The following is a 15589-nucleotide window of genomic DNA, read 5'->3' on the forward strand; positions in this document are numbered from 1 at the left end:
CAGAAAAAAAAATATATAAATAAAAACAAAACAAACAAACAAACAAACAAAAAAAAACCAACTAACTGAATTCAGTACAAGTCATTACATGATAACAGATGATAATCTAGTAGAGCCGGAGCTGGTATCTAGAAGAGGAAAAGGAATTAATTAAATTCTGGCTTTCTCATTTAATTTCATAAAACAAAAGTTAGCAATAGCTATAATGAATTTGTCTCTTACTCTGAGAACTTTATATCGTTAATAAAGTGTAAGGTAACATTTACATGTAGATGATTTTAAGAATAATGTTGCATGCTTCATTGTAAACCTGTGAATACGTAAAGCATTCTGTTTTGTGTATTTGGGGCTTGGAGTTTTAATTACAAAACCAAAATGTATTGTTATGGTACCTGTCAATGGACAAAGAAGGAAAACAACACTTTACAGTGTCCTCTAACAGAATCCTGGAACTCCTGACCTGGAGAAATAGGCCTCTGGTTAATTCCTGTGACCTCACCTCAAGAGCCAAAGAATTGATCTGCTAGCGCAGGGATTAATGATGCTGTCCTTAAGATCTCACAAGCACAAACTGGTCTGAAAATGGGTGTGTTCTGCTGAACCTGGTGGCTCATTGAAAGACATTTGATGTACGTTATGATGAACAAGAATCACACAGTGTAGCAGTTATCCTTATGGTTTATGCTTCCAGGGGAGTTATGTGGAGATACCAAGTGCTGTGTTACCTATTTTATTGGACAACAGCAGGCACTGTGATGGTATGTAAAAGGTAAAGCAGAAATCACAGAATCATTAAGGTTGGAAGAGATCTTCAAAATCATCTGGTCCAACCATAACCCTACCACCAATGTCACCCACTAAACTATGTCCCTAAGCACGAGGCCCAACCTTTCCTCGAACACCCCCAGGGCCAGTGACTCCACCACTTCCCTGGGCAACTTGTCCCAATACCTGACTGCTCTTTCTGAGAAGAAATGTCTCCTCAATTCCAACCTGAACCTCCCACTAGTTATCTGTGAGAAGCAGCTGACCCCCTGCAGTGGGTTTATGTGGCACGGTTTTGGTAGCAGGGGCCACAGGGGTGGCTGCTGTGAAAAGAATCCAGAAGCTGCCCCATGTTAGGTAAGGGCCCCACTGCTGACCAGAGCCGAGCCAGTGATGTTTGTGCCTCTGTGAGAGCGTATTTAAGACAGGGAAAAAAAAAAAAAAAAAAAAAAAAAAGCAGCTGGAAGAGTGAGAGGAGTGAGGAACAGCCTTGCAGGTGCCAAGGTCAGTGAAGAAGGAGGGGGAGAGGTGCTCCAGGCGCCGGAGCAGAAGTCCCCTGCGGCCTGCGGTGAGGACCATGGTGAAGCAGGATGTCCCCCTGCAGCCCATGGAGTACCATGGTGGAGCAGGGTTCCACGCTGCAGCCCGTGGAGGAGACCACGGTGGAGCAGGTGGCCCTGCACCGACGGAGGCTGCCGCCTGTGACAGACCCCTGCCGGAGCAGATTCCGGGCCGGAGCTGCAGCCCGTGGAGAGGAGCCCACGCAGGAGCAGGGATCTGGGGTTAGCTGCAGCCCGTGTGGGACCCGTGCCGGAGCAGTTTGCTCCTGGGGACGGACCCGCCGCTAGGGGGCGCTGCCGTGACGCAGCCGCAGCGGGCCCCACACCCGTCACTTCCCCCGGCGGCAGCTTCCGGCTCTGGAGGCGGGCTCTGGAGGCGGGGCGGTCCCAGCGGCACGGCTGCGTCCCGGCAGGCAACGCGCGCGCGCTGCTCCTCCGCTCTATGGTAACCACAGAGACCCACGGCGGTGGCGGATCAATACTGGGACGGCGGCGGCCGTGGCGCCGTGGGGAGCATGGCCACGCTGGTGCTGGATAACGGCGCCTACACCGCCAAGATCGGCTACAGCCACGCCAACGTCAGGTCAGCCCCGATGCCGCCACTGCGCCTGCGCACTCGGCGCCGCGAGGCCCCGCCCCCTCCGCCGGTGGGCGAGGCCCCGCCCCTCTGCTTCAGCGCCGGGATGGGGGCGGGGGGGTGAGGGATGGGGGGGGCAGGGCCGAGGTCGCCCCCCGGTAGCCCCCGGTAGCCCCCGGCCCCCAGCGGGCTCCAGGCGGCCCCCAGCCCCGGGGCGCGGCCGGTTGCGACGCGTGTGATGGATCCGTGCCTCTCTCTCGCAGCGTCATCCCCAACTGCCAGTTCAGGTCGAAGACGGCGCGCTTGAAAACCTTCACGGCCAACCAGCTGGATGAGATCAAGGACCCCTCGGGCCTCTTCTACATCCTCCCCTTCCAGAAGGTAACGGCAGGGCCTGAGCGCTGCCGGGCAGCAGGGGGTGTGCGAAACGCCTTACCCTGCGCTGCTGTGTGCACCTGCTGGCAGCCTTATCTCTGTGTCGCACCTTTTTGTATAAGAGTATGCTGTATATATGAATATGTGAGTATGTAGCAGTACGAATGAAGTAGGATGATTTAATGATTGCCTAATGTCAAATCACGTATGTCCTTCTCTGTAAATATAGCACCTGCCGACACAGCTACCCCATCCCAGGAGGTGTTCAAGGCCAGGCTGGATGGGGCTTTGGGCAATGTGGCGTGGTGGGAGGTGACCCTTTAAGGTCCTTTCCAGCCCAAACCATTCTGTGATTCTATGATATCCATGGGAAATATTTGTAACGTTTATTTCATGTTACCTTTACTCTTGGCATAGAATTGTGACAATTTAGACACTTTTACTCTCAGATTTCTTTACACTGTCAGATCATCAATTGTTTAACATTTTTTTATCTCTAGTAATTGTTTAAAAAGTGAAGTATATTTTTATTCTCTAAACAGTGCTGTTTTGTTTTTTGTTTGTTTGTTTTTCCAAAATTCCTACAGGGTTACCTCGTTAATTGGGATGTCCAGAGACAAGTTTGGGATTACCTTTTTGGAAAAGAAATGTATCAAGTAAGAGTCTCTTTTTTTTCTCTCTCTTTTTTTTTTTTTAATAATCAATTTGTGTAGGTTAAACATTGACTAGTGGATTTAACATAAGTACATCAAATATTAAATAAAACTGCCGAGCTTACTATTCTCTTTGAAAGTGACTTCCATTAGAAATCACAAGGATTTATTTTTTGTAAACTGATGAAAATTATGACTTCGAGCTCTGGTATAGGAATTTCAAAAACGTTTAACTCTTCAGGTTTGTGTGTATCCATACCGAGGTCAATTTACATATGTCGATCTTAAGTTCACATCAATATATTTAAAAGTTCACATTTGTAAAATAAATAAAAAAAATATTACAGACAGATACAACGTGCTTTAGAGATTAAGAAATTCTTCATGTAAGAGAGTGATGAACTAGGTCAGTAGGCTGAAAGACAGACATCATATAGCTGTATCTTTGGCTAGCCATTTACTTACAAGGAATAAACTGGATTTATAAAATATAAATATATGAAATGGATTTTTTCGTATTTGTCATAACAACTGGGTGTAGCCCAAGATATGCAATACAACTTCTCTTTTATTTTTTTTAAATATGCAAGGTTTTAAATATGCAACCTTACTCTGCAAGGTTGTTGTGTATGTTTGTTTTGTTTTGTTGCATTTGTTTTTTTGGTTACAAAATGTAACCAAATGTTGTAACCTATGTTGTAGCATACAGAATGAAAGTTATGCCTTAAAATATCTTAATCTTCATACTTAAAAATATACAGTTCTGGCTTTTGATATTTAGCTTTCATTTACATTTTGGAACTAGATTCCATTCAGTCACTATGTTTGGGGCCATATGTAGTTATGGTGAAAAGAACTCTACGTGAAGTTTTCTCTAATGGAATTCGAGGCATTAGCAAATGCAGAAAGTCCAGGATCTTTTGCTGGCCTTGTGAGAGGTCCCTGTGAGTTCTGATGGTTCTGCTTTGTGCTGGACTTTGTCTTTGGTTAATAGATACATGTACATGATTTCTTGATGCAAATGCTGAGCTGTTGACAAGAAATCTTGCTGTAGTTGATAGAATTGATGTAAAATATCTTTTACAAGTATTGTAGTGGTTTTTTATGGGTATCTCTTTAAAATGTTACATTACAATATCTAAGGATGGTAACAGGAGCAGAGTATATCAGGAGGTGCTCCCTTCTACTATGTTTTAAACAGTTAATGCATTAAATTTTATCACTGCTCATAAAGTCTATACAGAGGAAAAAGAAGTAAAACTTTATAAACCTAGCTTCTGCTAGCAGATATGGCAAGTGATAATCATGTCTTCAAATTTATGTAGTCTTCAGTTGCTGCAAAATATCATAGTGGATTATTTTAACATTTTTAATGGCAGTCTTTATGTATTTTTCATAGGTGGATTTTGTAGATACCAACATTATCATCACTGAACCTTATTTTAACTTCAGTTCAATACAAGAGTCCATGAATGAAATCCTATTTGAAGAATATCAGTTTCAAGCAGTTCTTAGAGTAAACGGTGAGTATATCCCCTTTTATTTCACTTATTATTTTTGAGATTAAAATTCCAATTATGTTTAAATGCATACATTTGTATGTGTATGCATTTACTTAAAATTACTTAAATTCCTTCCTGGAAAATTACTTAATTTCCTTCCTGGCTCTTGAATAATACACTACTATGTGTACTCAGACTCAATTAAAATTTTTTATGGAAATTGAACCTTTACATTTAGACTACTTTTTTAAAAGTGTCTTACATATAATTAAAGCAAATATGGGAAGAGAAAAAGATGGTAGAGATAATGAATATATTTTGAAATAAGACTTTGAGGAAGTCTAACAGAGATTTTTGTGGAGACTTTGACAGCGTTCCTCTTTTGGGAGTGGTGGTGATTTTTAATTTTGCTTTGTATTAACAAATAAAATGCAGCGTTGTGGTCATGAGATGCATTACCTTACAGAGATCACAGGGAATGGTAAAATAACATCTCAACCCTTTTGAAAAATAGATAGCCCTTGAGACTGTTTTGATAAATTGTGGTGTGATCAGCCCGTTTAGAACATAGGAGAGGGAACAGAACGGGCACTGGAATCCATGAAAAAGAATAAAGGGGAAGAGGATATACAATGCTTAATTTTATCCACTGTCAAACTTAGTTCACCTGTTGGCTGTAGTGTTCTGTATTGAGTTCTTAGAAGTCTGAAAAAGGCATTTAAAATTGGAAGCACTTTCATATCAGTGTGAATTCTAAAAGTGTATATTCGTGTAAAGTTCGAATTAAATTTTCTGTTTTTCAGCTGGAGCTCTTAGTGCACATAGGTATTTCCGGGATAATCCATCTGAGCTATGTTGTATCATTGTGGATAGTGGATATTCTTTTACACATATTGTACCATATTGCAGAAGTAAAAAGAAGAAAGAGGCAATTATCAGGTAAACACTATTATTATTTTTTTAGGGGAATTGTTTGTTATGCCTGAAGTTAATAACTACAGAATACCTTGTGTTACTTTTTTTATGTAGGATTAATGTTGGAGGAAAACTCTTAACCAACCATCTGAAGGAGATAATATCTTACAGGTAAAGTAAGAGATTAATTACTGACCATGATCTTGAGACTTGACATAAAATGTGTGGGAAGTTTGTGGGGATATTCTTTCTGGTTATGTGAATTTTAGATTAAATGCTGTTTAAAGGGGATTTTTGTCTATTATTATCTGCTAACTTGCACCTTGAGCTTAGGCTATCAAAAAAAAAAAAAAATTAAAAACCAACAGCCTAATTCATCACAGTGCCAGGGCTTTTGAAGTTGCTGAGGGTGTGTGCATGTTCACAATTATACAGGTTCTTATATATTTTCTCAAATGTTTCAGTAGTTCATAAGTTAGCTGTCAAATAAGTCTTACGTTTTGATTCTATCTACACCACAAATGAAATTCAGGAGAGTTGACTTTTTATTAAGATCCTTTAGCTTGGGACTTCATCTAGGTAAAGAGATAGCAAAGGTGTAATACCTTTGCTATTAAAACTAATTGCAGAGTTATGGCTATTCTTCTTAAGACAGGGCAAACACAGGTAGATATTTGTGTTTATTAAGTTGCTATGTAATGAAATACTAAGTTCTGTTATGTCAGGTATGCTTTTGTAAATTGAGTGCAAGCTTTAGATACCAGTAGATTTCTGTGGAAATTATAGTAATATAGAAATTATAGTAGTGAAATTATAGTAACCTACTTCCAATGCAAAACTGAACGGGTAATACTAAGAATTCTAATTATTCTCAAACATCTTTTTTTGTTGTTGTTTTGTTTTGCACAGGCAGCTACATGTTATGGATGAAACGCATGTAATTAACCAAGTCAAAGAAGATGTGTGTTATGTGTCTCAAGACTTTTACAAGGACATGGAGATTGCCAAGTATGGATACAATGCTATTAAATGTGAAAGTTGGTACTTCTGAATAATTATTTGTACAGAAAAAAATATATCCTGTAAATTAGAATTTTTTCCAGTTAAGTCAAGAGAAGTCTTGCCAGTAAAAAATGGCTGGGATGTAGAACTTGTTCTTTATTATGTTGTGTTTTGCATTCTTCTATTTCAGATTGAAAGGAGAGGAAAATACTGTAATGGTAGATTATGTCTTGCCAGACTTCAGTACAATCAAAAAAGGATTTTGTAAGGTAATAATGGTAGAGATTTTAAGTGTTTTTGGACTGTTTTCCTCTGCACAAGTACACTCCTGTTGGTTAAAAATACTTTATTTTTTCTAATGCTGCATTGTAACTTCTTTCTGTGCTATTCATTAACTGGCTAAATTCTCCAAATGCCTGAGATAAGCATCACATGCTTTTAGATATATTGTGCATCATTTGAACAATGAATGATGGTGTAGGCTCCATCTCTGGCTTCCATATTCTGGTAGAAAAATGACAAACTGTTATCATCTATTTTTGTTGACTTTGTCAAAAGGTTTTATTGTTTCTATGGAAGATTCCACACGTTCTCTAACTACTCAAAACTAAGAATTTATTTAGCTTGCAGTCTTCCTGAAGCTTATTTGTTTACAGTAATTCACGCACACAAAGATAGCAATTTGTAGTATACATTTAAATATAATCATGAAGCCAAATGCACTTGGCTATCCACAGATTTCAGATTGTTGTCAGTGCAAACTTTTAATAACAAGCGTATTTAGTCGCTGCATTTGTGTTGATTTGGTTGCAACGACTGTCGCTAACCACTGTAGCTAACCTACGTGCTGATTTGATGTTTTTTTGCTACCTCCATCTTCTGGAGGTAGGTTTAACCTTCTGAGAATCCTGTGAGCTTTGTGGAAAAAACAGATTCTGAGCAGTTACCTAAAGGTTTTCCTCTAATTTGCATCTCAGATGAGAGGGAAAGTAGGCAGTGGGTCACTCATTTCCTTAGGAAGTTGGCATGAAAATGAAATACTACTTCTCTGGCATAGCACTTTTATGCTCTATTATTTAAAACTTGTAGCTTTCTGTAGTTGTGCTGTCACACATCCTACTCTCAATTATCATGTAATATTGTGCCTTTTTTATTTGTTGAAGGAATTTTGCTTTGCTTTGTTTTAGTAAGTCTCTGAATTTCATCTAAATGCCCTAGTATGTAGAAAGTTCAGAGCTGTTTAGTAGAACAGCCTGGAAAAACTTCATAGGAGTGAAAATTTAACACTGTTATCTTATTTACTGAGTTGGCCATAGTTTCAAAAGCAGTCCCTGTATCTTAAGTGTCACTCTTGCACATATTCACTGTATTTTGCTTGGCAAAACTGCAGCTGATAAGTTGATAGACTGAAATTTAATACCACAGTTTGTATTATTCTTAAAAGACTTTGTAGGTAGTATAACTTAATGTAGAATATATGGCCTTCCACTGCAGTACGTGAAAAAGATTAGCTAAACACTCCAGGATATAATTTCTTTTCCTAAGCTGTGGTTACTATTCATGTCTTTAATTTAGCCAAGGGAGGAGATGGTGTTAAGTGGAAAATACAAGACTGGTGAACAAATACTTCGTCTAACAAATGAAAGATTTGCAGTTCCAGAAATACTCTTCCACCCTTCAGATATTGGTATTCAAGAGATGGGAATTCCTGAAGCTATTGTTGATTCTATTCAGAATTTACCTGAAGGTATAACTTTTAAGTGTTTTGAAATTTGTTGTTCTTGTGTTTTTGTTTTTTTTTTTCTTTTTTTTCTTTTTTTGGCTGTTTTAGATTCTTAAGACTCTTTAGATGGTAATACTCTCAATATGCCAGTTATTAAGATGTGAACTGTTCTGTCTTCTGTTACGTGTCACATACCCTAGGACTGATTATTGTCTACAAGATGCCATGTTATACCAACACAGCTTTGTGGTGGTATATAGATTGGCTTCTGTTTCAGTTAATCACTGTATACTGAACTCTTCCCAACGTACTTTACTAATGTGACTTACATGTCTTCAATGATAGAATATACCTGAAATTATTTTTGTGTTTTAAAATATTTCTTCACTGAAAGAAAACTCAAACTTAGCAAAGCCAGTCCAGTCATTCAAGCATCAAAGTCTAAAACTTTTCTTCCTACTCTGTTTTTCAGTAGTATTAATGCTTTCATGTTACAGATTATGTACACTAATATAGTAGTAACATTAATGTTACTACAAAGAAGACTTTTTAGGTTTTGTGATAACACAGAAATACGGAGGTTCTGAGGCTATGAAATGATATATTATTTGTTTCTTTAAGTACAAAATAAAATCCCTTTTGAAAGGGAAATGTGTTGGTAAGCATGCAATCTCACAGACAAAACATTGTGATTTTTTTAGACTTTGGCTTTGAAAATTAATGAACAGACTGATCACTTTCCTGTTTTGCGTTAAAACTATTTAACTGATGTGATCACTATATGATCACTACTTTGAGTATTTCTCACTCCATTTCCAATTCCTAACAAATTTGGGAATAAACTTCAATTTCTAAATAAATCTTTAGTCTCTAATTACAGATTTATTTATTATTTTTATTTTAAAGAAATGCAACCTCATTTCTTCAAGAACATAGTTCTGACTGGAGGAAACACCCTTTTTCCGGGCTTCAGAGATCGGGTCTATTCTGAAGTTCGATGCCTCACTCCAACTGACTATGACGTTTCTGTTGTTCTTCCTGAAAAGTAAGTCCTAAACTGTACAGAAAAAGCATTTTCTTCTAGCAGAGTAAACTATGAAGTAGGATTTATTTTGCTGATAAAAGCATAATTAATATTTAAAATAATCCCCTTAATTTAAGTGAACCAACATTGTACAAGAAATATATTTTAATCTGGTGTGTTTTCTGACAAACAATTTATTAGAGGCTACCTGCTTGTCTGTTACTTGGCCTAATGAAGTTAAGCACACAAGTAGGTGTTTCCAGGAGCAGTCCTATTACAACTAGATCAGTAAGACTGTAGTTTCGTCACGAGAATTGGATATATAAGTATGTACAATTAGAGTTTAGTCCTTTACTTGAAAGAATTTTCAGCATAGAAATGTCATTAGTATTGTAGCCACTTCATGAATTTGGAAGGGATAACATCTTTGCACCAAGTGAATTTATGTTTGAGCCAAAACAAGTTGTCTTTGATAGTACAAAAAAAAAAATACCTTTTTAAGGTATTATGAGAGAGTATTTTTAAATATTAAGGAATTGTTACCTGTGCAAATAAATACAAAGACATCTCTATCTCATTCCTCATAAAAGGTACTTATTTTGTTATAAAAAGGGAAGCCACTTAGCACTGGTAAAATTTGAAACTGTCTCAAAATTTGCCTGGTGCTGGATGGTTTCATTTAGCAATCAAAAATATCTTGAAACAGTCTTTTCTGATTTTTAGATTTTTTTTTTGTTAGGTATAGCTAAATAATTGCTAGAAATCATCACAGCATACTTTTATATTTAAATGAACTTGCATAAAATTAACAATAGTTTTATTCATTTTTCAGCCCTATTACTTATTCTTGGGAAGGTGGGAAGCTCATTTCTGAAAACGATGACTTTGAAGACATGGTAGTAACTAGAGAAGATTATGAAGAACATGGGCACAATATCTGTGAAGAGAAATTTGATATATAAGTAGCATAGTTGCTTATATTGTTATTCCAGTGTTTTACTCAGAACTGTGAACTGTGGCTTGTTCTCTGTCAGTTAGGATTGTGTTTTAGCTTTCCTGTACTTAACTGGATTGGGGAAAATTCATTTTCAGAGTTTAAAAATAAAGTTTTACAAACCTAATACTATGAAATGTGTGTGTTGCATTTCATTACGTTCTCATCTTTTACTGATAGCTTCATTATATTCTTACTGCAAAAAACTGATAGCACGAGGCAATAAAAATAGTGAATGCTCTTACTGGTGTAATACACATGTTAAGAAGTAATTAAGATACATTAATTATTTTTTTTTGGGGGGGGGAATTTTTATGAAACTGACTGGACATTAAACATTTCTTAAAGGGTCGCTCAAAATTGCCCAAGAGTAATCTGAACACTTCCTTCTTTTTTAAGAAGGGGGTTTGGGTTAGTGGGTTCCTGTTTTGGAGAGCAAACAAACCTCTTCCCCTTCCTCTCACCTTTTGGAACCTCAACCAGGCTTATGTCTGAGGTGAACCAAGTTTGCAGCTCTGGCTTGGTTAATCCTATCTGTTTCCTAGACCTGCATTTCACATTAAACAGAAATGCTTCAGCCTATACTTACTAGTTCTTTTTGCAATGCAACTGTGGCATCAGAAGAAGCTCCTTTACTCTGCCATCAGTGCACATGGGGCAGCAAAGAGCAATGTTGACAAGCAATAGCCGGATAAGAGAGCTGCACTAGTGTGTGTTGCTACACCTGGCTGCCTTGGGTGTCAGGACAGAGTTAGGCACTCAGGGTGGATAACGGATGGGCTGACACTGATCTTGATGCTAACCAACTCATGACTGTAGGTGAATTCTCTAGTTGGGCTGGTGATACTCAACGGGCTCAGGAATGGCCTATTCCTCGCTACAGAGCCATGTTCCCTCTTGTCTGCTCTATGTTAAAGTGCTATGCCTGTTCTATGTTAAAGCAGCTTGGAACAAAGGTGGCTGGTTTAGCCACTTGATGGCGTGAGTTAAGGAAAAGCTTCACAGGATTGCATGCCCTTCAGAGGATTTTAAAAAGTCTTTCTTCCAGTGCAGGGGACTGAAACACAAGTAGATGTTACTATTTCCTGAAATTTGTTTTTCATGATCTATATGACCCAAGGGTAATTGATATAGCTGGACAGTCAGAGTTGACCAAATGAACAGGGGAAACAAAGGTGCATACTGCCAGCCCCCAGGATCACTCAGAGCATTAAGATACATCGATATGCTCGTTGCTGGCTTCTGCTTCTTTTCTTCTTCAGACAAGCGTGTGGTGTTACAGCCAGCTTCTTCTGATCACCATCCCAATTCGGCAAGCTCCTGTTACTACCCAGAAGTCTCAGAATAAGAGCAATACAGGTGAGAACTAAAACCAGCACTCCAGGGAATGAGAAATCCGGGTAACGAGCTGTCCCATTTGCTCGTCCCAAAAGCTGTCAGTTTACTGAGATGATCCTTCTTCACAAATTCAGCCTTTATACTTTGGACTAGCAACTCCTGGTGGCTTTCCTCTAGGCAAAGTGCTGAAAAGCTGGGAAGAGGTATCCTCCTGCTTCTGTTTATTGCCACAGAGGGGACAACTAGGACGTTAACGCAGAACAGTAACTCTTGGATATGACTCGTGTATTATTTATTCTGTGTAAGAAAATCTGGGACACCGCTCCAAGGAGCACAGCGCGCTGTTACTCTGAAATCTGCACGTAGAGGTTGTTCACGTACAAACCCACGCTGGACACGGGTTTGATGCCACAGACCCCACAAACAGAGGTGGGGGTGCGGCCAGAACCCCCCACACCCCTCAGGTGGTTTGGGGTGGAACCGTCAGCAGCGAAGGGCGGTCGGGGAGCCCCGCGCCCTGCCCCGTCCTCAGCGGGGCCGGGGGGCGGCCGTTGGTGCGGGCAGAGCCGCCCGGCGGCCCGGCGGAAGCCGCCAGCGCCTCACTTCCCGCCGCCCCCCTCGGCCGCCGCCCCGCCGGGGCGGAAGTGAGGCGCTGCCGCCGTCGCTATGGAGTAACCGGAGCGGGACGGGGCCGAGGCGGAGGCAGCGGGACGGGCGGCCCGCCGGGCCCGGCAGCAGGGCCCCGCGCCAACGGCTTCCCCCGCGCTGAGGTGGGTCAGGGGCCCGCCCGGCCCCGCGGCCTAGCGCCGCCGGGGCTGCGGAGCGGAGGGGAAGGGGCCCGGCCTGGAGCCGCGGTCGCCGCCGGCCGGGAGCGGCCCTGGGGCGGCTGGGGGCGGGCGGGGACCCGCCGGGCACCGCTGGCGGCTCCGGGCTCGGCGTGGGGAAGGAGCGGGGCGCTGCGGGAGGCAGCCCCGCGGGTTGCGCAGCGCAGGGGTCGCCCCCTGGCAGCGGGTGACAGGCGGGGAAAGCCCCCTCAGAGCGGCCCCTCCGGGGATCGGTGGGGTGTCGGTGGCGGCTCAGTACCCAAATGCTGGAGGAAAAAAAGTGGTGAAGGTGACTTGCTCGGAGGCAGCGGCACCGTGCACATTACATCACCGTGCTGGAGCCTGGCGTCATTGTTAAAACAAGTGCCAGAACTCGGTTAAGCCTGATTTCCCTTTTCCTTCCTTTTCCTTTTCCTTTATTTATTTATCTATTTATTTTCTGAGAGTCAGCTGTTCAAGCACCTGTGTTTTTTTTTTGTTTTGTTTTTGTTTTTTTCTGCGAATACATCATTGCACAAGTCCAGCTGGCGGGCTGACAGTTTGGGTTGGGTGCCGTGAAGTAGCCGTGCACCTGCCTTGTTTCGCAATGGGGAATCCTGGCTTCTTATGGGGTCGGAGCTCTGGCAGTGTGTGCGCTGCTGGGGGGGCAGGGGTGTGGGGCGCACCCCTGGAGCACAGCAGAGGAAGTTATGAAATACTTCAGGGATAAATTAATAGCTTTAAGTCATGCATTTATTTTAAATGAGAACTAAAGTGGTGGGGAGCGTTTATTCAGGATTCACTTTTACTTCAACATTTTGAGTGTTTTGTCTCGTTTCTTACTTTTGGGTGGTTGTTGCCAATTAGCCTTGCCAAGTGGTTAGATTGTCACCGTGCTGATATATTTTTGCTGATGTATGCCAGCAGAGAGACTGCTGTCAGTTGTGAGGGGACTTCATAGTGTATGCCAGATGTCTTTTTAGGATTGCTTCCAGATTTCATACCCTTTGTATTGGGATCAGGTTCTTGCTTTCATAGACTCAATATCAGTAACGTTAAGAATAACCTTCAAATTCAAACAGGAGGAAGGCAAAGTTCTTAAACATTATTGCCTGTTCTGGGTTGCTTATCTGGACACTAATACTCATAAGATCTTGTATTTTTAGCGTTTATTACCTTTTAGCTTGAAATTAAAATTTCATTCCAGGTAAATGACTTGCTTTATTGTCCTGTGATTGTTAATTTTTCAAAAATAGTACCCAAGTCTTAAAGGAACTGAACAATTGAACAGCTTCTACAACTGAGAACTAAAATGGCATATTTCAGATATAGTTAAGATCGTCATGTTTTCTGGTATTCTGGTTATTACCCCAAATAGTTTAGTTTTGAAACTGTTTTTGTATGGATTTGCAAGGTACGTTGTTCCTGTTAATGTACGTTTGCGTTTTTACTGAAACTAGTAACAACAATCATTTTTACAGAGCCAAAGAAAAATGCTTTTGTAGAATGCAGTCCAAACATTGATTCGAGGGTTTCTACAAACGTATAGACAGTGTTAGACAGACATAAACTTACTTCTCAATAAGCAGTTTAAGTTTCTCAGTACAAGTTTTCTCTTAGCTGAAGTAATCAGTGATTTGCATACTGTCAAGCCTGTTGGACAGGGCCTGCCAGGATTGCTTTTTAACCCCTAACCCTTCAGACACCGGAATGCTGTTGGCATTCTCACCTCGCGGCTTTTCCAGGCTTCTCACTGCGGTTAGTCTGTCACCCGCAGCAGAAGGCGGTTCTCTGTCAATTAGTACTACACTTTTCCACTGTCTGTATATATAGAGAAGTTGTCCTTCGAGTTTATCCAACTAATTTGAGCATGCATGTGCATACATTTTCTTCTTCCCATCACCACCACTAATTTTGTGAAGTCTCTCTCTAGATTTGAGAATTCCAACATTGTGTTGATGCTACAGATGATTTGTTGGCTGGAAGTGAACAAAAAAACAGAATGCAAATAGCACAAAATTTAAAAACAGATAAATTAGAATAGTAGTTATCTTAAACTTATTAGATTGTTTTTGTAGTTTCTTAGTATGTAGAGGTTTTCCTACAGAATAAAACCTGAAGACATTAAATATATATATATAAAATATAATAACCTATTGCTCTTATTCAGAATACTCCATGATCCTTGTTTCTAACAACTTATCAGGTTAAAGAAAAGTTCCTTTGTACAGGGATCTTGGACAGTGTCTAAAGCTGTTTGGTCTTGAGCCAAGAGTTGCACGTATTTTTCCATAGCAGAATTGATAAGGTAAAATTGATATATTGTAATAAAATGTCACAAATAATAAAATTACTAAAGGAATTCTGTGGCTCCATAGTTTATTTCCATCTGTGTTCTCAACAAAAGACTTAGTAAGCAAACACATAATTACTCTTAAGATTATCTTGTATTCAGGCTCGGCTCCTCATATCTAGAGCTCCCCATCCCCATATGTGTTGGGTCTGTCTGAGCTGGAGTCACCTTTTCCCTACAGCAGCCTACACAGTGCTGTACTCTGCACTCGTAGCTGGAACAGCACTGATATCACTCCAGTGTTGTGTCTATTGCTGCATAGTGCTGGCACAGCATCAGGACTCCTTCCAAGCCCCCAAGAGCCAGCAGGCTGGGGGTGGGCAAGTGATGGGGAGGGGACATTGCTGGGGCAGCTGACCTAAACCAACCAAAGGGATATTCCATAACACCTGATGTCACACTCAGCAATAAAAGGGGGGGGCTCTCGTGGGGGAGGGGGCTGTTCCTCCTGAACAACCACTACGCGTTTGGGGCCCTGCTTCCCAGGACGTGGCCGAACACCGCTCGCTGATGGGAAGTAGAGAATAATTTTTCCTCTCTCTGTGCTTCCGCGCGGACTGATTGCTTCTTTTGTCTCTGTTTTTTCCTCCCATTCCCTTTCCCTTTAATTAAACCTTTCTTATCTCAAACCTCGAGTTCTCTGTGTTGTATTTTCTCCCCCTTCCTCTTTGAGGAGAGGGGGAGTGAGAGAGCGGTTGTGGTGGAGCTCGGCTGCCCACCTGAGTAAAACCACCACAGTCCTTTTTGGCGCCCAACGTGGGGCTCGAGGGTTGAGATAATAATAGCATTGATTGAAGTATTTACAACTAACATATTGGTAGTCATAATGCTCGGTTTTCTGGTAATACTTTTCTGTGTGGATATGTTGTATATAGCCCACTCTCTGTTTTCTTTTTTCCTTTACATCCGATCGGAGAAAGTGTTGAAGTCTGTGCTTGTTTTTTTTATCATGTTGTGCTGTAACATACTGGCCTTCAGTTTTGTTTGGTATTCAGACCCGGCATT

At 41.0% G+C, this 15589-nt stretch overlaps 2 protein-coding genes across 2 annotated transcripts in view; both read left to right on the forward strand.

Annotated features, from left to right (window-relative positions):
• The first annotated feature begins 1709 nt into the window (after positions 1 to 1709).
• Positions 1710 to 10217, forward strand: ACTR6 (actin related protein 6). The gene is made up of 11 exons (XM_082775504.1): positions 1710 to 1908; positions 2166 to 2283; positions 2865 to 2933; positions 4330 to 4453; positions 5236 to 5371; positions 5462 to 5518; positions 6257 to 6355; positions 6540 to 6618; positions 7925 to 8096; positions 8979 to 9117; positions 9929 to 10217. Exons 1-11 carry the CDS (start codon positions 1841 to 1843, stop codon positions 10056 to 10058), a joined length of 1191 nt encoding a protein of 396 aa, XP_082631630.1. The 5' UTR covers positions 1710 to 1840; the 3' UTR covers positions 10059 to 10217.
• Positions 10218 to 12049: 1832 nt separating this feature from the next.
• SCYL2 (SCY1 like pseudokinase 2) overlaps positions 12050 to 15589 on the forward strand; it is a 42543-nt gene continuing 39003 nt past the window's right edge. The window contains exon 1 of the mRNA XM_082772171.1: positions 12050 to 12198. The gene's annotated coding sequence lies outside the window, so the exon portion shown is untranslated. The remainder of the gene's footprint in view (positions 12199 to 15589) is intronic.

The sequence above is a fragment of the Aythya marila genome, assembly GCF_965140915.1.
Source record: "Aythya marila genome assembly, chromosome: 1".
Classification (NCBI taxonomy): Eukaryota; Metazoa; Chordata; class Aves; order Anseriformes; family Anatidae; genus Aythya; species Aythya marila.

Excerpts from the sequence above, each read along its gene's own strand:
- ACTR6 (XM_082775504.1), top strand. The coding sequence starts at position 1,841 with ATGGCCACGCTGGTGCTGGATAACGGCGCCTACACCGCCAAGATCGGC. Across the intron at positions 4,454-5,235 it reads AGCAGTTCTTAGAGTAAACG|CTGGAGCTCTTAGTGCACAT; the intron begins GTGAGTATATCC and ends TCTGTTTTTCAG. Across the intron at positions 5,519-6,256 it reads AAGGAGATAATATCTTACAG|GCAGCTACATGTTATGGATG; the intron begins GTAAAGTAAGAG and ends TGTTTTGCACAG.